This window comes from Oryctolagus cuniculus, chromosome 1 (assembly GCF_964237555.1).
Source record: "Oryctolagus cuniculus chromosome 1, mOryCun1.1, whole genome shotgun sequence".
NCBI classification, from domain to species: Eukaryota; Metazoa; Chordata; class Mammalia; order Lagomorpha; family Leporidae; genus Oryctolagus; species Oryctolagus cuniculus.
The window spans coordinates 51,338,145-51,363,016 of NC_091432.1; the positions used below are offsets into that span (position 1 = coordinate 51,338,145).

The 24,872-nt window shown below is 39.8% G+C and overlaps 1 protein-coding gene across 3 annotated transcripts; it reads left to right on the forward strand.

Moving 5' to 3' along the window:
* The first annotated feature begins 6,359 nt into the window (after positions 1 to 6,359).
* On the forward strand, positions 6,360 to 23,240 carry CYP2R1 (cytochrome P450 family 2 subfamily R member 1). Of its 3 annotated transcripts, XR_001794341.3 has the most exons (6): positions 6,377 to 6,661; positions 12,551 to 12,692; positions 16,067 to 16,699; positions 17,184 to 17,513; positions 18,067 to 18,274; positions 20,347 to 23,240. XR_001794341.3 is itself a non-coding variant. In XM_002708828.5 (5 exons), exons 1-5 carry the CDS (start codon positions 6,437 to 6,439, stop codon positions 20,520 to 20,522), a joined length of 1,506 nt encoding a protein of 501 aa, XP_002708874.2. In that variant the 5' UTR covers positions 6,360 to 6,436; the 3' UTR covers positions 20,523 to 23,240. The 3 variants fall into 3 exon arrangements, 2 of the variants coding, with proteins under 2 accessions (XP_002708874.2, XP_051707739.1); XM_002708828.5 differs by lacking the exon at positions 18,067 to 18,274 and having other exon boundaries at positions 6,360 to 6,661; XM_051851779.2 differs by lacking the exons at positions 6,377 to 6,661; positions 18,067 to 18,274 and adding an exon at positions 6,955 to 7,360 and having other exon boundaries at positions 20,347 to 22,839.
* Positions 23,241 to 24,872: the final 1,632 nt, after the last annotated feature.

The window sequence follows — 24,872 nt, forward strand, 5'->3', positions numbered from 1 at the left end:
ATGGAAAAACCTGCCTTCAAACAGTACTTTATACTTTGTCTGTGTGGGTGCAAACAGTGAAAATCTCTGCTTAGTATTGAGTTGGTCTTATGTATACAAAGTGAATTAAGAATGAATCTTGCCAGCGCCGCGGCTCAATAGGTTAATCCTCCACCTAGCGGTGTTGGCACACTGGGTTCTAGTCCCAGTCGGGGCGCCGGATTCTTTCCCGGTTGCCCCTCTTCCAGGCCAGCTCTCTGCTGTGGCCCGGGAAGGTTGTGGAGGATGGCCCAAGTGTTTGGGCCCTGCACCCCATGGGAGATTAGGAGAAGCACCTGGCTCCTGACATTGGATCAGCGCAGTGTGCCGGCTACAGCGCGCCAGCCGTGGCGCCATTGAACCAACGGCAAAAGGAAGACCTTTCTCTCTGTCTCTCTCTCACTATCCACTCTGCCTGTCAAAAAAAAAAAAAAAAAAAAAAAAAAAGAATGAATCTTAATGAAAAATGGAATGGCAGAAGGAGTAGGAGGTGGGATGGGAGTGGGGGTGGGAGGACCAGAATGGGGGGAAGAAACACTATATTCCTAAAAGCTGTACATATGAAATTTGTATTCATTAAATAAAAACATTAAAAAAATAAATAAAGTGCCTAGTTCAAGTCCTGGCCACTCTGTTTCCAATCCAGATTCCTGCTAATGTGCCTGGGAGAGAATAGATGATGACTCAAGTAATTAGGTCTCTGCCAATGGGTCTCTCCCAGTGTAGAAGGCCCACACTGGGTTCTTAGCTCCTGGTTTTAGCCTGACTCAGCCCTGGCTCTGTTTCAAGGTATTTGGAGAATGAATGAGCAGATGAAAGATCTTTTTCATCTCTGTCTCTGTTTCCCTGCTTTTCAAATAAAATGAAAATAAATATTTTTTAAACCAAACAACTATTTAAAAAGTACTATACCACTTTGTGGTATCCAGAAGTACAGCCAAGAAGTGTGAAGATACATCACTGTCATGTGAGGCATCAGGAAACTTAGTGTTTCATCTCCCATATAGGAAGAATGAGCAATTTTCGGAAAAGACAGGAAAAGGAGGGCAGGAACACTATAGCCTCATTTAAGGTATCAGCAGGACTTATTCTTGAATGGTATCTGGGCTTCTGTTTCTTAGAATAGAACAAGTCATCTGTGGATAGCACCAGGTCTTGCTTTAGATAAATGCTTCCCACACAGTTGTCTGATGAATGCAACTATACTATCCCAGTAACCCAGCCAGTCATTCATCAGGGATTTAAGGCCTAACCAAAAATTGAGGTGTGGGAGCTCAGGAGAAAAACAAGCCAGGGATCTTACCCATCAGAGTCTAGGATCATGCTCATGAAATGTTTAATGAAAGAAGAAGGCATTGCCAGGTGAATGGTGAACTGAATGATAAGGATTAGAAATGTTGGAGAGGCTCAGAAGTGGCGGTTATATGGCCCAGAGCATTTAGATATGGCTTCTGAGCCCAGGTCATCTGCAACAGGCCTGACAATGGTGGATTTGAAGAAAGCAGGAATTCAGATATTCCTGAGAGGAGTCTTCCTGACTCTCCATCTCCTGTGGGCCCAGAAAATTCTCCACTCCAAATACCACACTCAGAATACCTGGCTCTCAAACCCCAGGGAAATAAAACTTTGCCACCAGCTACCTACAAATGTCTTCCCTGAGTGTGATGGTCTAAGATACAGCACTCAGACACAGGTCCAGCTGGTGGACAAGTTCCACAAATGACATCAAAGAATTTCTCAACTTATGTTCCTCAATCATTAAATTCATATTTTGGCTAAGAGCCAAAGGCCAAATGATTCTTTTCCTGTGTCTTTTAGGAGTGTTTTCTAGATCATTGAAGTTAATCCTTCAAGTGCTAGTTTTGTTTTGTTTTTTTTTAGAAATTTCATTAAATAGTCCAAAAAATACACCACACAGTACCCTTGCACTCTTGGAGTGCTATAAAATCACTTTAATCTTTGATGAGGATGTGCATTTAATGAGCACATGGGTTAATATAATCTGTTGTACTATAAGTGATGCCCTCAGGCTTTGAAATGTGTGGGATTGGCATTTCCTACTCTAAATGATCCCATCTGTTGTACCTTTTGTTTTCTTACATCTATATTTTATAATTCTTTTTTTGTTCCTCATGATCAGATTGCCTAGTGTAATTTTTGATATGGCTGGTATAGTTACTGTAATAATTCAATCTGTTTACATTGCTTCTTCAAGTCTACTCTTTTCAGAATACAGTATACTATCTTCAGAAGACACAGAAGAATGTTTAAGAAAATAATGTGCAGGGACATGTATTTTGGCCTAGCAGTTAAGATGCCAGCTGAGATACCTGCATCCCATATCAGAGTATCTAGGTTCAGGTCCCAGCTCTGCTCCCAATTCCAGCTTCCTGTTAATACAAATACTGGGAGGCAGCAGGTGATGGTTTCGGTAGTTGTTCTCTGTTATCCCATGGGAGAGCTAGATTGGGTTCCTGGATCTTGGCTTTGGCCTGATGCAGCCCCTGCTATTGTAGGCATTTGGGGAATAAACCAGCAAATGGGATTTCTGTCTCTCCGTCTCTTTGCCTGTCAAATAGTAAGTTTTTAAAAGTTTATTTTTAAAAAAAGAAAAAAATCATTGTGAAGCAAGAGAAAGAAGATTTCAAATTAGAACTTTTGTATCTCTCTGAGTCCACTTTTCCTTCCCTTCCCTTCCCATGGGAAAAAAAAAAAGTTGCTAAGGAAGGATTTCAGCAAAACTTGGCATGAACTGGTCATGCAGAATACCTGGGTATAAGCTGATTCCACATTCCAGACTGTAATCACTGATTCCACGACTGATCACATTTTCTGTGTTTACAGAATTGTTTCTATATTTCAGAAAATGTAAATGTTATAAAAATGAGTTTATGTGATAATCTGACTAATGTTTGTGCCCTCTAATAGACTGTAAACCCCACAAAAGTAGGGACCATGACTACTTTTGCTAACCATTATATCCCCAACAACTATTTTAGTAGGTTTTCAATAATTTTGTGATGAATGACTGAAAGAACGCATGACAAGTACAAAGCCCAGAATTCTGGTTCCAATGGTGCTGTCTTGTATGACCTTGAACAGAAAGTTATACCTCCTTTACATCTGGTTCCTGACTCTTGCTACATTTGGAAAAGGGTCTTCAACAAAGTGGTCAGTTGTTCATCCCCTTTTAGATTTCTATTCCATTTAAACACAAGGAAAGGAACACACGATGTCAAGAATAGAAAATGGTCCAGTGGGAAACTAGAGGGGAGAAAGTGCCAGGAAGTTGTTAGGTTGACCTACTCTAGGAAATGGCAGAAATGGCTCCTGGTTCTAAGCCATTCTAGTCTTTGGAAGAATTGTGAAGAGTTTCCATAAGAAACTTCTTTCTGTTTCCCTCTCTTAAATTCTCAAACTCATTACCATCATCATCACCATGTGGCCAACTTCAGCAGATCAGGGCCATCATGCCTTCCATTCTATCTTGCCTCTGAATGTTGGGATAAACTCTTTCACATATAAATACAGTTTTAGGTACCTCTTAACACTCTATTCTCTTGCCACCAGGGTTTGTATTTTCTAACCAGCCCGTTTTGGGGATAGTTTAACTTACATAAGTTAATTTGTAAAGACTGAACTTTAAACAATGGGGTAGGGGATTCATTTTTATCAGTCAAAGGAGTTTCCTTAAATCCCACTCAGAGGTGCCACTGCTCTGCCAGCCCTACCTCAGTGACTGGCTCCTAAGAGCACTATGAAAACCTGAGCAAACCCAGTTCCTACACCCCAGTTTGTAATCCACATCATTTGGTAACCCAGGACTAGGTTGAGGAGCGCACTTTGGTAGCAAAATTCAAGAGGGCATCTAAAACCTCAGTAATCAAGATAATATTTCAATGCAACACATTAAAAGAAAAATTAAGCAAAAAGCCATGTGAACAAGATATTAAATTTTTAGTAAGGTAAGATCAGTATTTTTTTTTTCTTTTGTCTTAGGCTCAGTTCTGCTTGGCACTTCTGACTCTCACTTCCATTTTGATGAACTATACCATGAAGCATATAATGGAAAATGCACAGAGGAAAATTTGTGCTCGCTGCATCACTCTGAGCTGGGGGAGTCCCATGGGGCAAGCACCCAGGGCCCTGGCTAGGGCTGCAGCCATCCAAGAAGTGGCAGAAGCCCACAAGACACCCTCACCTGATGCTACCTCTCAGGATAAATACTAGAGGTAAGGGTTCCAAAGGCTGAAAAAGTACTGTCATTTGAGCATAACTGCACTGTTGCCTGTTGAATCCATGACCATACACACAGAAATGGCACATGCCTGTACAGGCTATTTACCTATTCCATCTTGCATACTGAAAATGGGGTTTCTGGCATGAAACAGTGAAATCCTTTACATCTGGTTCCTGCAAACATCCCTGTAGTTATAGAAGCCACAAATACATGTTATTGATCAGTTTCTACCACTGAAAGGGTAAATGCAAGGACAGGGACCACAAGCAACTATTTCCCTTTGCTGAGCACTATGAATATGAGGAATAGTTACTGGGAAAGCTGTGTTCTGAAGATGTCTAGTTATTCCTGAGAAACCCACCCCCACCCAAATATCCCCTAATGGACAAGGAAGCACATCTCAACAGTGCTGTTAGCCGGACAGGGGCTGAGGGAGGGGCAACTCTGAGCTTTCCTATGCTAATGTTGCCAAGGAAAGAACACCAAAGAAGGGAGGTCCTTTAAATTAATTAGATGACATTTTTGGAATGAAAATGAACCTTTTTTGAAAAGACAGAAAGTGGCCATTCCTGAATTGAGGGCCTGTATTGTATAACTGCTGTGGTCAGGCCAGATTCTGCAAACCTGATGATGTCAGAGAAGGCAAGGTTGACCTCACATGTCTGGCCGGTGATACTCCCCATTCCTGGGCATCAGCATCCTGGTCCCACATCTGCCATTATAACAGTAGAGACTAAGTTTAGCAATAACCTGTACTATTGTTTTTCCATTCTGATAGTAGTTTCTTGATTGATGTGAGAAATAAACATTGGGTTCATTTTCAAAGGTTTTAAATCTGAGAAGACAACAAACTGGCATAAGAGCTTGCAGACAAGTAACTAGCTAAAATCTGGGTTACATGCATCTGAAAGTTCTTAGGCAAACAGGATGTTAGTGGCCAAAACAGCTGAAACAAATGCAGGCAAGAGCATAACCCCACAGTTACTCAGCCAGTGAGGAACAGGGGGAGAGACCTGCGTGCTAGAAAATGAACAGCTTGCTATAAACCACCCCTGGGTGTGCTGGGCCACTAGGCACCCAGTCTTGTGAGATAATTAATAAAGTCTCACTTTGGTGAACTTCCTGTCTGAATCCATCCTTTGAGTGGACGGGTGAGGTTGTTTCTCACAATCGATTAATAAGAACTTTAAGGACTCTCTAAGGATAACAGATAAGGCATTTGTAATAAGCAGTCGGTAGCTATTCTGTAAGTGGAGACTCTATAAAATATACCCTGTAGGGGCTTTGTTGCTCTTATTTACCTCTCTATCTCAGTGCTTACGACACCTTCCTAACACCTGCCTAAGTGCTGTATTCATGAAAGCTAGGCTAATGAGGACCACAAAATTCCCACCAACGTTAAATCATAATTACAGGGCAGCTTTTAGAGAGTCCCAAGTTCTGTAGGTTCTGTGTTGATTAAAAACAGAACAGAAACTGAAATGATAAGAATAATATGAAATATTGGTTGTTTAATTCTAGGTAGTATAGGTAGAAAGCTTAAGTACTATCCCTGAGCAACTGCAGCGTACACAGACCTCTGTGACTACCAATCAGCAACCAGTTTGGCAGGACCAGAGAAGTGAAAACACAAGTTACCTGAGTTAATTGCATAACAATTGCTTACTCATGAAAATTCTTAAAGGATCAGCAACAAAAATGCCTCATAACATGAGGAAAGAAATAGATGAGTAAGTAAAGCAGAACAGGCGTGCACTCTCTAATGGAAGGAAATTCTGAAAATTATCAGGCTCAGCTAAAGCCCACAGAAGTTCAGTTTTCCTAGTCTTTAATAAGTAGACCTGACACTAGAAAGATTCCTTCAGAAAGGGCTGGCCATCCAAGGAGGCAGGCAGGATTCTTCCAGTGATTGCGTTCTCAACGCCCTGGTGCCAACCTTGAAGGTTGTCCTGCCAGCTTGGTTCCCCCTAAACCCCGCCAAATCCAAAGGGTCGGAAAGCAGTTGAGTGGGCAAAGCCATGCGGTAGCTGCCCTGGGGACCGCCCTACACTCAGGTAACCAATGGCCATGGAGCAAGGGCGGTACCTCAGGAAATTGGGCCAATGAGAACGTGGCAAGATTGAAGGGGTCGTCCCCGTCCCAGCCTGACAGAGGGGAACGCGGCCCCAACTCGGACCGATGCGGGAAACTTCGGGAGCTGAGGAGTGCGCGGCGGCGCTGGGCGGCGCGCTCTTCCTACTGCTCTTTGCACTGTGGGGACGCCAGCTGCTGAAGCGGAGGCGGCCGGTGGGCTTTCCCCCGGGGCCTCCGGGGCTACCGTTTATCGGCAACATCTACTCCCTGGCCGCCTCAGCCGACCTTCCCCATGTCTACATGAGAAAGCAGAGCCAAGTGTACGGCGAGGTACAGCCCCGACCGCCGGGCCGCGAGCAGGGAGGGCCGCCGTCCTGGCCTCCGGGCTGGCTTGGGTCTCCCTGTAGGTTGGACTGGAGGCCAGTTCCGGTTCGAGGAGCCGAGATTTCTGTGTGCTGGCAACTTCTGCTGAGGAAAACCCGCTCACTTCGCCCACCCCCTCCACCAATGGGCCGCCCCACTCCAGCCTGCGCTCTGAGGCGATCCGGGCCGGGGTTCCTCGCTTCGGAGGGGAGCGCGCGCTCGGCGCCCCGGAGCTCCCGGGCCTGCGCAGTGTGGTTCTCGGGTAGGCCGGGCGCAGGCTGCGGGCCTTGATCGCCCGCAGGTTAGAGTTCACTGCTTGGCTTGAGCAAAAAGTAGCGGCAGCCTGAATTCTGGGGCCTGGTTATAGTTAATGGTTATGGGAGGTTCTTCGAGGCTTGCTATTGACTAACAAGTGGTGTAAGCGTTTGCTGTGAGGATTCAAAGTAGAATGGAGTGAACGTCCCGCCAAGAAGCGGGCTGTGGTTAATAGGAAAAGCGTGCGTAGAACTAATGACGCAAAACAGCGCGGGAGCCCTGCAGCCCTGCGTGAGCGAGGTTCAGATTGGCCAGGAACGCCCTTAGAGCATGTACTTATAAGGTGCCACCTGTGTGCTGCTCTCTCGAACAACTTGTTGACTCATTTAAATCTCACAGCCACCTGGTGAGGTAGGTGTTTCAAGTTTTCCCCATTTTCACATAGAAAAACTGAATGACACCCCCCACCCCGAAAAAGACAGGAACACAGTGCTTGTGTTTGGAAGGGTGCCCTTATCTCAAAAGGCCGAAGTGTCCAGAAGGGAGTTAACAGTCCAGAGGGAGAGAGAAAACGAATTCCAGCGATAAACTGTGGTTAAAGGCTGTATGGCAATTATATTTCAGGTTAGTGCTTAAATCCTTACTTAAATCAATTTGTCTAAGAATTATTTCAGGCTTCTGCAGCTCAATAGTGGTTGGCATTGCTAAAGGGAACCTGGACATCGATCAAGAAAATATATATAATTCTTAAGTTTTATCTACCCTCCCCCATTCTCCAGAGTTTATTTCCATGATTTCTGTTTAATATATTTGATCTCTTTGATATGTTTGTCACAAAGCAGCATGATATTATGGAGAAATCACAAGATGTGGAAACATAACAAATCAAAGAGATCAAATATATTAAACCAGGTTCCCTTTAGTAATGCAAATCACTGTTGAACTGTAGAAACCTGAAATAATTCTTAGAAAAATTGAAACTATTTACACATTGAAGAGTAGCCAGTGTTTGCCTGACTCTACCTTACAGTTAAATTTGATAACCAGCAAACATTAACTTTTTTTAAAGATTTATTTAGGGGCCAGCACTGTGGTATAGTGGATAAGGCCAACACCTGCAGTGCCACCATCCCAAATGGGCATCAGTTCAAGTCCTGGCTGCTCTACTTCAGATCCAGCTTCCTGCTAAAGCACCTGGGAAAGCAGAAGATGGTCCATGTGCTTGGGCCTCTGCCACCCACGTGGAGCTTCATCTGGGTCTTCCACATGGGTGGCAGGGGCCCAGCACGTGCACCATCTTCTGCTGCTTTTCTCAGGTCATTTGCAGGGAGCTGAACTGGAAGTGGAGCAACCAGGACACGGGTCAGTGCCCATGTGGAATGCTAGCCTTGCAGGTGGCAGCTTTATCCCTTGGGCCACAATGCTGGTCCCCAAATATTAACTCTTTAAGCTACAGAAGCATTTGATCCTTACCCTGATTATGAAGCAACCCTAAAAGTCTTCTGTTATCTTGGAGATATTTCCCAATTCTGCCAAAACCTCAAAGTTTATATAAGTTGTAAAATACCATACCTTTTGTTGAGGTAGAAGGAGAATATTACCACCTATATTTTTGGAAGCTGTGAAAAGTTTACAGGACATGTTTGTAAATAGAATCTTATTTTTCCATTGTCTTTATAATTTTATATGTGTGCTTATAAAAAAATACCTGGACTTTACAATTGCTTATGACAGTTACTTTAACATCAACTTTTATACAGCCTATGAATTCAGTTCTCCTTTATAATTCTTGAAGACCACCCCCACCCCAGTACAAGGGACTTACACATTCATTTTAAAGGCAAGTCTTAATTAGAAGTGTACCATGTTGAATAACCATTTCCTTGAAGATTCCCTCTGAATGTTTAAACTTCTGTTGTGACTTTTAATGGTAATCTAGATTTTGAGAAGCGTTCCCTAGCTAGCAAAGTCAATTCAGGTGGCTTTCTCAAATTGTTTTCAGGCTAAGGGAAATAAAATAACTCCTTTACTTCAAAGCAAGTGGAATGACAACTTACTGATTTGTTTTTGTAGCAACCATTTACTGAGAACTTTTTGTAGGTACTGAATAAGATTATGTGGAAGATTCAAAGATAAAGGGATTCAGTCCCTGCATCTGAGTTATAATTCAGTAGGCAGGCAGAAGACAAGAATATGAATGTTTCTGGTTCAAGGTAGTATTAAATAAGTGCCATAGGATTTTCTAAACATGTGCTGTGGTGGTTCAAAACAGAGAGAAAAAGTATTCAGTGAGAAGGGCTTCATGGAGAATAATCCCTGAAGACTTGGTGTGGGGTAGATAGTATAGCAGTCAAGGGCGGTATTCCAAAGGAAAAAACAGACCAAGTTAAAGTTGAAAATGTGGCACTTAATAGTTTTCATCAACAGCATTTTGCACGTTCATTTGCTACTAGCACTTAGCCATTGATATTGTAATAATATGCTTAAACATAGGTCTTTGCCATTCATTAATTCAACATAAATTTATAGATCATCATCATAATGCCATGTACTATCATAGGTACTAGAACTACAGTGGTAAACAAAACAGAGACCCCTTCCCTCATGTAACTTAAATTTTGGTGAGGTAAAAACATAATGTAGATGCATTAAAAATACTCTATGTGAGAAGAGTACAAAGTATGAAGTAAACTACAAAAGGGTAAGGGAGATAGAGAATGGTTAGTTAGAGCAGGCATCACTGCAAAGATAGCACTTGGACAGACTTAAAGGAAATGGAGCAAGATACAGGAGAATCTAGGGTACAAACATTCTAGATCAAAAGAAGAGCAAGGATGCAGGCTATGAAACAGGAGTATGCCATGTTGCAAATTACCTGTAAAGAGATGAGTGAGTTTAGTGAGGCCAGTTGGGAGGCTACTGAAAATATAAGTAAGACTTCAGGTGGCTTGGACCAGGATGTCAGTGATGCAGGTGATAAAAAATTGTCAGATTCTGTTTACGTTCTAAATATAGGAAACATGACTTCTGAGCAGATGGATGTGGAATTTGGGAGAAAATAATGACTCAGCATGGGTGGCTGCTAGGTTTTTGGCTTGAACAACTTCAAGGATGGAGTTCCCATTAACTGAAATAAGTATTCTGTGTTGAGCTGGTTTGGAGGAAATGGAAGAGGCTTGAAGATCATAGAGTAACTTCTAGAAAGGCAAAGAAAACATTTCATGTATTCATTTCTCCATTTTTGCCAGCATCATAACTATTCCATAATAGTTACTAAAAGTTATTTAGATCAGGCCAGCGCTGCAGCTCACTAGGCTAATCCTCTGCCTGTGGCGCCGGTAGCCCGGGTTCTAGTTCCGGTTGGGGCGCCAGATTCTGTCCCGGTTGCTCCTCTTCCAGTCCAGCTCTCTGCTGTGGCCTGGGAAGGCAGTGGAGGATGGCCCAAGTGCTTGGGCCCAGCACCCGCATGGGAGACCAAGAGGAAGCACCTGGCTCCTGGCTTCAGATCAGCACAACGCAGTGGCCATAGTGGCCATTTGGGGGGTGAACCAACGAAAGGAAGACCTTTCTCTCTGTCTCTCTCTTGCTGACTAACTCTGCCTGTCAAAAAAATTATTTAGATCAAAGAATGTATGAACATAATCATGGGTTTTTCCATAGGCCAAAGCAGTTTAAGGATAAGTTTCTAGAATTTGACTAGAAACCCTTCATTGAAAGTCCTTGAGAACATTGTATACCAGAATAAATACTAGGTCAAGTAAAAATTTCCCTGCTCCCACCCTCAAATAGAGGACCAACACAAATTCTTGAGTAAAGGTGACTTGTGTAATAACTTTCTTAAGTCATGGCTTCTCTTTGGGTTTTAGAATTCCTAGTGTTCACAGCCTGCAGCTTTACTCTGAAATAATTTGTCTCCCCTCTGGTCTGCCTTCATACTAACTCAACTTTCAATGTCAGGGTCTTTCCTCATCCTTATGCAATCATCAGTTAGTCTGTTTTTATTCTGAATTAGGACCACTTCCTATTAATGCCATCCTTCCATTATCTCTGCTAAAATTACACCTCCAGGAAAAGACTTTAATACTATAACATTACCTCTTTAGGAACTCCTTTAGAAGGGTCCCTCCTCCTTTGCTTGGCTGGCAACCATTCCCTTTGTGCTGAAAATTCTTTCACTGCTACTTTTGACTAATAACACTGCTTATTGCAGACATTCTGTGCTCTTTCCCCAAGGTACTGCCTGTGCCTATTGATGGGTTGGCTAGGGCCCAACCTTGTGCCAAAGACTCTGCTGGCCCTATCACTTAGCTAGAAGATTCTGTTACCATTTGGTAATCTTCATCACTCTTGCCAATGTAACCACTTCTACTGAACTTTTGTTCTATGTTAAACCTTTTTTTCTTCTGAAGTATGTACCAAATAGAATGAAATCTGCTCTGATTGCTTGAGCAGCAATAAAACTTCTATTTTTTGGAAAGATTATTTATTTATTTATTTGAGAGTTAGAGTTACAGACAGTGACAAGGAGAGACAGAGAGAAAGGTCTTCTGTCCACTGGTTCGCTCCCAAAATGGCCACAATGGCCAGAGCTGCACCGATCGGAAGCCAGGAGCCAAGAGCTTCTTCCAGTCTCCCACATGGGTGCAGGGACCCAAGGACTTGAGCCATCTTCTGCTGCTCTTCCAGGCCACCACAGAGAGCTGGATTGGAAGAGGAGCAGCCGGGACAAGAACCGGCGTCCATATGGGATGCGGGCGCTGCAGGTGGAGGATTAACCTGTGCCACCACATTGGCCCCTATAAAGCTTCTATTTTAACCATAAAAAGCTCTCAGGTTTTGACAGGAGAGGTTGGTGATAAGCAATCTTTGCATCCCACTGATAAAGTAACATTCTGTCACTAGACTAGCCCCTTATGTTGGGTTAACTAGAACAGACTATTGGAAGTATGACATTTAATTTAACATGAGGTGAGGCACGTGACCAACAACTCCGACAAAGCTTAGGGTAAATATTCTGTTTTGCCCTCCCCTTAGCTTAAGGGCAGCTACCTATACCAACATGGTGAATTCCTTTCCTGCAAGGCCAGGTTCTGTTGGTTAATTTCATGTAAGCCATAGAGCATAATTACAATATATTTGTTTTTAAAACTAGTCTCTCAGGCCTTGGGCAATCCCCTGTCCAACCTAAGACTGGGGTAATAATACATAGATAGTGCTATTCATTCATGTGGAAAATAAAAGGAGATTGCTAGATATCATTGAATGTTTTGAGGTAGAATGAATCTTAACAGAGCATCTAAATAAAAAGTATTTCCTGTGGCAACACTGAAGTCCCAAAAGGGTAAGAGTTCTTTCCAGGTTCTTGTATGTGTTTAAGGCTTCCTGAGTCCAATACTCTTACCATTATACCATTTATAATACTGAATGGTGTAATCAGATCCCTGTTTCACACGCTTTATAGAAGGAAAGCACTCTAAACATTGTCAATTGAGTAATTGCTTCATTTTTAGGGAAGTAACATACTGGGCGAGTAGGGCTTAGCACCTGTAGATTTCTATACAGTTCACCAGTTAAATTGTTTTTCTTCTTTTCTTCTCAAAGATCTTCAGTTTAGATCTTGGAGGCATATTAACTGTGGTTCTAAATGGATATGACATAGTAAAGGAATGCCTTGTTCATCAAAGTGAAATTTTTGCAGATAGACCATGTCTTCCTTTATTTATGAAGATGACAAAAATGGGAGGTATGTTTATTTTCACCTATTTACTTAACTGTTTTAAATCATATTCTTTGTTGTAAGTAATTTTGGTGCATAGAGTTGGGATTCTTTTATTCTGATTAACAGGAAAGTATCTACTCATATTTATTTACTTAATTACAAAACCTAGAATTTGAGGACCTTGCAGGCTATATTACACTCATATTTTAGACTAGTAAATGCTAATTCTTTTATAATCCAGTTCTGGTAAATGTTCAAAATAGTGTTTTACTGGATAGTGTGCTGTGAATGATTTGTTTGAGATTGGCAATCAATCATGTTAATCAAATGTAATAAATGAAAAATACCATGGAGTCTGAGGTACTCTGAAGGAATAAGGCCTGTGATTTTTCTCTAGGAAAAAAAATGTTTTAAAGTGTTAGCACATAATATCTATAGGTTTTGTGAAAAAGTTAGTAACACATAAATACACAGTAGAATCAGAGGTGCCTTTTAAAGCCAGTCTTGAGTACTTGGTGGCATTTTTACTGTGATTTTCCTTATAAGATTACAGAACCTGGAGCAGCCTTTCTTAATCACTATGATATGTAAATGGTTTGTGAAAAGAACTATTCATTCTGTGTGGTTTAGTGTAGAATGATTCTATATTCGACAAGAAAGTTTGAAAGTTGACAGAATTAGTAAGAAGAAAGCAGCAACAGAAAGCATAAAGTAAAGTGTTGAGATAGATATAATGGTTTTGATAGTAGTGTAAGAATTTTTACAATCAAAATGTCCTGATTTAATGAGACACACTTAATTTCAAAAAAGTTAACAATATCTTGTTTACATACACTAAACATAAAGAGACTGGTTGAAAAGAAAAAATTAAACTCCTATGTTAAATAACAAAATAGATCAAGTAATATAAAGAAAGCATGAATTTTAAAAGCCAAATTCTCAAGCCAGAGTAAGATGATACTCAAAGCAGAAATAAAAATCAAATCTCTTGTGTCTTCTATATAACAGTTAAGCCAAAGAAGAAATCATAATTATAATGGAAAACCATTAAAGAAATGAAAACCAAAGATGATATGATAAGAGTAACTGTTGAAACAAACATTTTTTAGATGTAAATTTATACCCTACATTATTTATATAATAAAGATAAAGCAAGATCTTCAAAAAACAGTAAAGACAAATAGATAGGAAATTATGCTATTTTTAAATATGTGTATTGTTGGGGCTGGCACTGTGGCATAGCAGGTAAAGCTGCCACCTGCAGTGCTGGCATCCCTTATGGGGGCCAGTTCGAGTCCCAACTGCTCCACTTCTGATCCAGCTCTCTGCTATGACCTGCGAAAGCAGTAGAAGATGGCCCAAGTCCTTAGGCCCCTGCACCCACGTGGTAGACCCAGAAAAATCTCCTGGCTCCTGGCGCAGTTCCAGTGGTTGCAGCCAATTGGGAAGTGAACCAGCAGATGGAAGACCTCTCTCTCTCTCTCTGTTTTTCCTTCTCTCTCTGTGTAACTCTTTCAAATAAATAAATAAGTGTATTGAACTTGAAACTGGAAAATCATGGCCACCATCAGCTTTCTGTGCAAATGTGAAAAGTTGCCCTTTGCATGGGCCCAGGGGCACGGGTTGGTCAGTGTAGGGTTATGAACAGTGCTCTTCTGCTTATACATGCGTATACATTTCCCCAGGGCTTACTGTGAGCTCACTCCTTTATACAGCATACATATTTCTTCTACCTGCAGTGTTTCCCCCGGATGTTCTTCACCTACTCTCTCATCTCCCTTAAGTCTTTACTCAAATGTCACCTCAGTGAAGCTTTCTTTGACCACCCTATTTCATTCTTTGCTGTATCATTTATTCGTTTGTCTCTCCTACTAGTATATAAGTTCCATGAAAGTACAGAATATTCACCTGATACATCCTCTGACACTCCCAAAGCAGTATGCCTAGAATATACTTACTGCTTTATAAATACATATTGAAAGAATATTGGTTGAATGAATAATCAACCAGTAGTGTAGAAAAGAAAATGGACTGTGGGAATATAAGATTTGTATATAGTGCTAAAGACCTATTTACATATGATTAACTTTATAATCTCCAAATTAAAAAATCATTGAACAAGTTGTTGAAATATAAATTTTATATGTTTTTCATATATACTTGAAAAAATGACATTCTTCATCACAGGTTCATGTGTGTCCCAATAATGAATGAAATCTCCTGCAAGGTATATAAGTTGTGCACTGAAGATGTTGGTATTTTTCTTTGATAGTTAATTTAAAACACTCTAAACATTGTCAGTTGCATGATAAATGCCTTCATTTTCAGGGAAGTAACAAATACTGGGAGAGTGAAGTTTAGCACCTGTGGATTTCCATGGTTATATTTCTCCCATATATTCTGACAGTTAAATGCAGATTTTTAAAGATCTTCAGTTTAGATCTTGGAGGTATATCAACTGTGGTGTTGAAAGCAGAAATTTTCCATGATAACTATATCAGGATGGCAGATACTTGGTGTATGTAGACTCTGAAATTCTAAGGCAAGCAATATTAACATTAAAAAAGTTTGGTCGTTCCTGTTTGCCCACCTTTTGACTTAAGCATTTCTATGACATTGACAATTTATTTGGACTACCTTTGTTTTTATCATAGCTTCCCTGTTATCATATGCCTTTAGCAAGAATAAATTTGTATTCTAAAATCCAGCTCTTAAGCAGGACATTTTTTTTCTTTCAAGCTATCATCACTTTATTTTAAAAATTTTTTTGTATGTATTTTATAATGACAACATTAGGAACATAGTAATTCTTTCCACTGCACCCTTCTTCCTTCCCCCTCATTACTCCTCCCTCTCCTGTTTGGTCCAAGAAAGAAAAATAAACATAAAGAAAAAGAAATAATGGAATAAAAAAACTAAGTGAACTGTTCTTCAACAGTCTAGACAAGGGCTGTTCTTTGTTGAAAGCGGGACATTTCTAATACTAGAATAACAATTTTTGGCTGTTAAGTTGAAGATAAAGTTGTTCTGACAAACATGCAGTCATTTGTCTTATGTGAATTAGGCTTATAATAAAAGTTGAATAATAAAATCACCAAACCTAGTTTACCCAATTGAATTATATAAGACTTGCCAGTTTTTTATGGTAGGAGAATCATAGGTCTTCGCCAATTCACACATGAGGAGTAGAAAGGCTTTTTGCTATAATATTGTATGACAAAAAATATTGTATGACTAATGAAAAGCAACAATAAGACCCAACCATCTAGGTATAAAGAAAGAGAGCTTAGGGAAGAATGAATAACAGTATTTTTATTCTTTTTTTATTTTGTTGCATTTTTGACTATTAGATACAAGGAAGGTAGAAACTTTATTTGTTTAATGATTTTTTTTCCCAGGCTTACTTAATTCCAGATATGGCCGAGGATGGGTTGATCACAGAAGATTAGCTGTAAACAGCTTTCGCTATTTTGGATATGGCCAAAAGTCTTTTGAATCTAAAATCTTAGAGGAAACAATTTTTTTCATCGATGCTATTGAAACATACAAAGGTAGACCATTTGACTTTAAACAATTAATAACGAATGCTGTATCAAACATAACCAATCTGATCATTTTTGGAGAAAGATTCCGTTATGAAGACACAGACTTCCAACACATGATTGAGTTATTTAGTGAAAACGTGGAACTAGCTGCCAGTGCCTCAGTCTTCCTGTACAATGCCTTTCCATGGATTGACATCTTACCTTTTGGAAAACATCAACAGCTGTTTAGAAATGCAGCAGTGGTCCATGATTTCCTCTCCAGACTTATTGAAAAGGCTTCAGTCAAAAGACAGCCTCAGTTACCTCAGCATTTTGTTGATGCATATTTAGATGAAATGGATCAAGGTAAAAATGATCCATTATCTACTTTTTCCAAAGAAAACCTAATTTTTTCAGTGGGTGAGCTCATCATTGCTGGAACTGAAACTACAACCAATGTGCTACGGTGGGCGATTCTTTTCATGGCCCTTTACCCTGACATTCAAGGTAAGAATTTGCATAATAATCTCAGGGTCTACTCTTACATGTAGGGCTTGTACATGTTTCAATGTCTTTGGTCATGTACAAAGCATTTTCCTTAGGTACTCCTGTTGTACTAACCAGTAAGAGAAACATTTAATAGTTGTAAAGAATTTTCAAATCAATAATCTAAGAAGTTTACATAAAAAAGTTCTGAGATAAGTTTTGTTATACCTGTTTTCATAAATAAGGAAAAAGCTGAGTGTCTGGAAGTAGCAGATCTGGAGCCTCAACCCTAGTTTGTTTTTCACAACTGAATTAGCCACAGCATTGCTTATCAGTGTCTGATAGGAGTACATAGTGTAAGTTTAAGTAAAACTCCCACATTTAAAAAAATCTGACTCTAGTTGTACCCATGTCATAGATTATCCTATGTTTTATCCCCAAACAGGATTACTTTAGATATAATTTTAAGAATTTCTTAATAACTGGAACACTTTTTCTCTGACAGGACAAGTTCAGAAAGAGATTGATTTAATTATGGGCCGCGATGGGAAGCCTTCTTGGGACAACAAATGCAGAATGCCTTATACTGAGGCAGTTTTGCATGAAGTTTTAAGATTTTGTAATATAGTTCCACTAGGCATTTTCCATGCAACCTCTGAAGATACAGTTGTACGTGGTTATTCCATTCCAAAAGGCACAACAGTAATTACAAATCTTTATTCTGTACACTTTGATGAGAAGTACTGGAGAGACCCAGATGTGTTCTATCCTGAGCGATTTCTAGACAGCAGTGGATATTTTGCCAAGAAAGAAGCTTTGGTTCCTTTTTCTCTAGGTAAGAGAACCTTTACAAGGGCATAACTTTGGGATAAAGTATAGTGATGGCTCATCTTGTATAGCATCATCTTGATCTGAAGCATCCTGATATAAAATTTTATACTTATAATTCAACTCTGAAAACACATTCTTTTTTTACCAAAAAATATGATTTATTTATTTGTAAGTAGTCAGAGAGAGACCTTCCATCCATTGGTTCACTCTCCAAATGCCCACAAAGGCTGGGGCAGGGCCAGGTTGAAACCAGAAGCCAGGAGCATCCTGTGGGTCTCCTGGGAGATGCTGCTTTCCCAGGCACATTAACAAGGAGCTGGATCAGAAGTGGAACAGCCAGGGCTAGAACCAGCACCCATATGAGATGCCAGTGTAAGTAGCTTAATCAGCTGCATCACAATGCCAGTCCCACAACATCAATTCATATAGGAGAAGTGATTGAGTTAGAGGTAATTAATGCTTGTTTCTACTCAAAATAAACCTTAATTTATTAAGTAGAGATAAATTGTTGTGAAGCCATGGCTTCTGAAACTTTCTTGTGGATTTTTGCCTTGTAGAGCTAAAAGTTAATGATTGAGACCCAGAAAGGAGAAATACATAGTAATTTGAAGTTGTTACATCTTGAAACAGTGAGTTACAGAAGACAATGAAGTCTCACGGCCGAATTATGTTGTCTTTATTTCTGAAAGCCAGTTTTATTTCTGTAAGCCCAGCTGCATGAATGCATGTGCTCTCCAGATCATGTAACCCTGATTGAGCTCAGCGGTAAGTTTATAAAGGCAAAAACCACATCCTGTTGGGAGTTAATTACAAAGCCAAGCATTACAGAAGCCAGAACAAGCAAGGTTATGCTTATCTGGGAGGTGAGAGGTTGGGGGTGTCAGGCATTGACACATTTTCATAGCATTTAATGTAAAAAATCTTTACAGTTAACATTCTTATGAGGCTAGTTTTTGAATACAGTGGTTGTGTAACTGGTAAGAAAAATAGAGGACAAACAGTGACTAGAGATCATCCAGAAACAAAATAGAGTGACTCGGGTCAGGCCATAGCTCACTTTGAAGTAAAGCTAGAATCTAGATTTCTTGGCTTCCAGATGATTGTACCTCATCTTCAAGTAGGAAAATGTTCCTTCTGCTTTAAAAAAAGTACATAGATCTCAAGAATGCTGGAGGGGCCTGAATTGTGGTATAGCTGATAAGGGCGCCACCTGCAGTGCCGGCATCCCATACGGGCAATCACTGAGTCTCTGCTATTCCACTTCTGATCCAGCTCTCTGCTATGGCCTGGGAAAGCAGTGGAAGATGGCCCAAGTCATTAAGCCCCTGCACCAATGTGGGAGACCCAGAAGAAGTTCCAGATCAGCCCAGCCCTGGCCATTGTGGCCATCTGGGGAGTGAAACGGAGGGTGGAAGACCGACCTCTCTCTCTGCCTCTCTGTAGCTCTGTCTTTCAAATAAATAAATCTTAAAAAAAAAAAAAAAAAAAAAAGATGGACCAGAAACTCCTGCTCTTTAAAGAAAAATACTTATTTGGTCAGTTGAAATGAAATGGGCTTCAAAAATAAGAGTGGGAATAAGAGAGGGAGGAGATGTACAGTTTGGCACATGCTAACTCGGACTTACCCCTAAAGGTAAAGCTAGAAACATGCCATGGGACTCCAAATCCCATTAAGTTGGCATGTACCAATGCCATCTTACTAGTTAACGTGATCAGTTTAAGTTCATAATTGATCATAAAGATAGGATTAAGTGTGAAAGGGATCACATAAATAAGACCAGTGTCTGCTAATAATAATTGATAGAATTAAAAAGGAGAGAACGTTCTAACATGGGAAGCAGGATACATAGCAGACTCAGAATGGCAGGTGCCTCAAACAGCACTCTGGCCTCAGAATCAGCCCTTAAGGCATTCAGATCTGGCTAAAAAGCCCATGAGAGTTTCGCAGGCATGGAAAGCCAAGACACTGGCAAAAAAATGACCTAAATGAAAGATCTCTGTGAGTGAGATCCCAGCAGAAAGAATGGGCCATCAAAGAAGGAGGTACCTTTCTCTGAAAGGAGGAGAGAACTTCCACTTTGATTATGGTCTTGTCTAAATAAGGTCGGAGTTTGTGAACTCAAACTTGGCAGCTCATGACAAGAGCCTCAGGTGATTAATGACGTCATAAATAAGAGTGTCAGTTGTTAAATCAACAATGGGAGTCACTGTGCACTTACTCCCCATGTAGGATCTCTGTGTTTAAGGTGTTGTACTATGCGAATTAATGGTAAAACTAGTCTTCAAACAGTACTTTATACTTTGTGTGAGTGCAATCTGTTGAAATCTTTACTTAGTATATACTAAGTTGGTCTTCTGTATATAAATATAATTAAAAATGAATCTTAATGAAAAATGGGATGGGAGAGGGAGTAGGAGACCAGAGGTTTGTGAGAGGGAGAGTGTTATGGGGGGAAAAGCCACTATAATCCAAAAGTTATTCTTTCGAAATTTATATTTATTAAATAAAAGTTTTTAAAAAAAGAAATGAAATGGACTTCTCTTGGATCTATAGAACAAATGTCAGAATTTAAATTAAATCTTGCATAGCATATCTTTGGCTCTGTTGCAACACGCAAGGGAACCTGAGGATTACACTAAAATCTTACAAAAGGAAGAAAAGAATGGGTTCTGGGAGCCCAAGTGCCAATTTTTTTGTGATCTAAGAATCCTTTAGTAAGCATAAGTTCCTTTAAATTCCAAATTTCCTAAATGGCATCCAACTATTAGACATTAATTTTGGTATGGTATATAATGGGTTTTTAAAAAATTATTCTATCATTTTTTTGTTTGTTTAGGGAGAAGACATTGTCTTGGAGAACAGCTGGCACGGATGGAAATGTTCTTATTTTTTACAGCACTGCTTCAGCGGTTTCATTTGCATTTTCCACATGAATTAGTTCCAAATCTGAAGCCCAGGTTAGGCATGACACTGCAGCCCCAGCCCTACCTCATCTGTGCTAAAAGACGATGAAAGTTCATGGATATTCTGGTCAGCTACAGTGTATGTTTGCTTCATATTTGAACTTCGTTTAATCAATGTGTGCGTCTGGACAAAAATCACAGCATCATGAAGCTAAATGAACACAGACGAAAGTCGGAGGTTCGAAGACGATCAGATACCATCGTAGTTCCGACCATAAACGATGCCGACTGGCGATGCGGTGTTATTCCCATGACCCGCCGGGCAGCTTCCAGGAAACCAAAGTCTTTGGGTTCCGGGGGGAGTATGATTGCAAAGCTGAAACTTAAAGGAATTGACGGAAGGGCACCACCAGGAGTGGAGCCTGCGGCTTAATTTGACTCAACAAGCTATCAACTTGTTTCACGATTATGTGACTTCTAACAATTCTTTTATGAGGAACACAGAGGTGCAAATGATAGGTGTTGCTTAAAGTGCTAAGAAAGGGGGCAGGTGTTGTGGTGCAGCAATTTAAGGCATCAAATTAGGATTGCCCACATCCCGTATCTTTTCAATCTAGCTTCTTGCTAATAGCACCTGAGAAAGCAGCAGATGATGCCCCAAGTACCTGGGTCCTTGACACCCAAGTAGGAGACCCAGTTGGAGTTCCTGGCTCTTTGCTTCAGCTTGACCCAGCCTGGCTGTAAACTGGGACACTTGAGAATGATGAGGTGATATTAATAATTATGCCAGGACAACAAGAATAAATTGTAACTGGCATGAACAAACTGAAATGTTTAGCCATCCATCTATAGCTGTTTTTACGTTGTCATTTTTTTCTAAAGTTGTACATTAAGAGCTCATGTTTATGTAATCTGACTCATGAATAATTGCAGCCACAGAGTAAGTGCACATAACAATGACTTAATAATTTGGATTTCACCTTAGTTTGGCCTCATCTGTTAAATATTTTCAAGTCTGTTACAAATAAGGGGTCTTTGTATCTCTGATATGTTAAGATGTTTCCAGTTGCAAGGGAAAGAAAATCCTATGCAAATTTACTTAAATAGGGGCAGGAATTTGGCATAGCAATTAAGAAGTTGGTTAGAGCATCTGCATTCTATATTGGAGTACCTTGGTAGCTTCTCAGCTCTACTTCCCAATTTCAGCTTCCTACTAATGTGTACCTGGAGAGGCAGTGGGAAATGGTTCAAGTAGTTGGGTCCCTGCCACCCTCAGCTCCCAGCTTCACAGGTGGTTGCAGGCATTTGAAGAGTGAACTAATGGATGATAGCTCTTTGGTACTCCCTCAAATAAATTAGTTAATTTTAGAGAAATCTGTAGACAGTGTGGAAGTTTTAAGATTGGTATAGCCTAGATGATCCGTGGTATAACTGAAGAACCAGTTTGTCTTCAACCTTCAATTTTGCCTTCCAGATGGTGCCAGTTTTATTTTAAGGCTGGCTTGTGGATGTACAGGTACTTTGCCTAGCTCCATAAAGAACAAGTCTGGATTGTTTCTGGAGAGCAAGGGAGTTTTTCGGATGTCCTCAGAAAACCGTTCTTTGTGTCCTACAGGTACTGAGTTACATGCCCATTAGTTAACTCAAGACTGTATTTTATGAGTGGGATTATGATGTACTTAGGCCTGAGCATATGCTTAGCTATGAGAATTAGTGATGGAATTGCCTTCTCCTAACGTGCACACGGTACATAGGGGTGACATGATTATCTAAGCAAAAAGAACAAGTATGAAAATAAGCTGTATATCAGGAAACTGGTTATGATATCTCCCTGGGCCTTTCCTCTACCCACTTGCTAAGCCAGACAGCTTTCCAACTTATCTTTCTGAATCTTTTTTTTTTAAATATTTATTTATTTATTTGAAAGTCACAGTCAGAGAGGCAGAGAGAGAGAGAGAGAGAAAGAGGTCTTCCATCCACTGGTTCATTCCCCAAATGGCTGCAATGTAGAGTTGGGCCAGTCCGAAGCCAGGAGCTTCTTCTGGGTTTCCCACAAAGGTGCAGGGGTCCAAGTACTTGGGTCATCCTCTGCTGCTTTCTCAGGCACGTTAGCAGGGAGCTGGATCAGAAATGGAGCAGCCAGGACTTGAAGCGGCATCCATATGGGATGCCGGTGCTGCAGGCAGCAGTTTTACCTGCTACGCCACAGTGCCAGCCCTAGCTTTCTGAATCTTGACAAACATTCCTAGTCAAGTTGCTTCTTAATTTTTCTTCAGTACAGCAGATCCTCTCCTACTTACTGTCCTATCTCCTATAGAAGCCTAAGCTAAACTCTACAGACTGGGGCTTCTGGAGGCTTGACAATCTTATGTAACAAAGCAATTTAGTGAATGAAGTAAATTATAATAAAAATTTTGGAGGCTTTATTTTACTTTTAAGTACTACTCCTATTGCCTCTAGTACCCTTTAAAACTCTATAAACCTATATAGAGTGAAGATCACCCTATTTTCTTACCTTTTATCTAAAGTAATATTTGCATTTTTCCTTAATTAGGTTTAATGTAAACTTGCCAAAAATCAAGATACAGAATCATAAACTGTTAAAGGTAGACAAGCCTTATCTCGCTTAACATGCTCATTTTATAGTACACAAAGTAATTGTTCAGATAGATAGTTATTTCTCTACTGAATGGTAGAGGAATGCCTTTTTTTATCCCATACTCTTTTTACTCACACCCAGTTATACTCTGCTTTATACGCTGTAAGATTTTTTTTTCATATACTGTAATCTCAACTTTGCAGTCAATAAACTGTGATAAAAATAAAACTATTTCTGGATAAATTAAATGAACAAAATGAGCAAAAATACCTAATTTTTAAAAATTACATTTGGTGCACCAACATGACAGAGAGTCTTTGCAGTGGGAATGCCTTCTTTCTCACCAGTGACAAACTACTGATTAGAATATTGGAAATACAACTTCCAATTCAAGACAGCAACAGCAAGCACACATTTCTTCTCAAATACTGCTGAAATAATATAATCACAGAAAAAAATAACAGTATTGAGAATGGGGGTGGAGGGCAATATTAATGCAGTAGATATTTTCAAGTTCTAGAAGATGGAAGGTAAATGGGAAAATATTAAAGGAACTACAGGTAAGGTCATACAAGACGAAGTCTGAGGTTGAGATGAGAGCCCATTCTTCATAGGATAGCTGTGGAGAAAACCAGTGCGTAAGAAGAGCAAATAAGGAGAGTACAAACGGAGGAAAATATCAAGCTGACTGAGTCTTTGGGGTAAGCAGCTGAACAATTTGCCCATCCCCACTTTGCTTTCTCCTTCTGTTTGTGTACCTGTAGAATTTCCCACCAGTATTGAAATAAAAATGTAAATGAATTGAGTGCTATCCCCAGGATAGTTATACTCCTATATGGGATTAGTGTCCTAGTTTGAGGACAACTTATTTTGATCTGATTTTGAACCTAAATTTCTGTATCACCCAAATAATCAAGGGTAAGGGCAAGTTTAAGTGAAATAAGTGGTGGTTGAGGAAATATGGGCAAAAGGACTAGCACTGAATAGTGAATAAGTTTAAATGCAAGTTTAGAAATAACATGAAGACAAAGGTGGGGCAAGTGTGATAAAATAATATCTAAATATTTTATATTCTGACAGTGTAGAAATCATCTAACAAAAAGTGAGACAAGGAGAAAAGGTAGATTATGGAATAAACTCTGATTGTTTCATATATTCACAGTCAAAAGGTATGTATAACTTAAAACTGACAAACCAAGTAGCAGAATTTTAAGCAAACTTACAAGTATAAAAGTAAAGGATAATAGTGCCTGAAATTGTATAGTGGGAGGTAGGTAGGAAGACTCAATACAAGCTAATATTTTATTATTCATTGAAGAGAAACAGATACTATGAAGAAACAGGGCTTAACGGTATTATATAAATATAGAAGTATAAAGATGGATATTATGTAAGTGTAGAAATATACAATGATCACTGAATCAAAGATACAAATCTTCCTAAATGGCAGGATAACTAAAATTACTTTTTAAGAATAATTAAGACCCTACATATAATCAGTGAATAGGCTTTTCTCATCTATTGAAGTGTTCAGTTTGGATCAAACTAAATCCATACTATATTATGTAGTATAGTAGAGATACCTGAAACATACATTGAAGTTTAAGGATGGGCAATGGCATAACTTTCAATGCAATTAAAAATAATTCAAGATCATGATTTTAAGAAAGCAAAGTAGAATTCAAACCAAAAGGCATAAGGCAAAGAAGTGCACTATATAGTTCATAAGGAAACTATAATACTTACAATAGCACACCAAATAACAGCAACTTTCATAAAACAAATTATAATATATAAGGAGAAATACTAAGTCTCCTTAATACTAGGGGACTTTAATTTGCTTCTGTCATTCTATCCAGC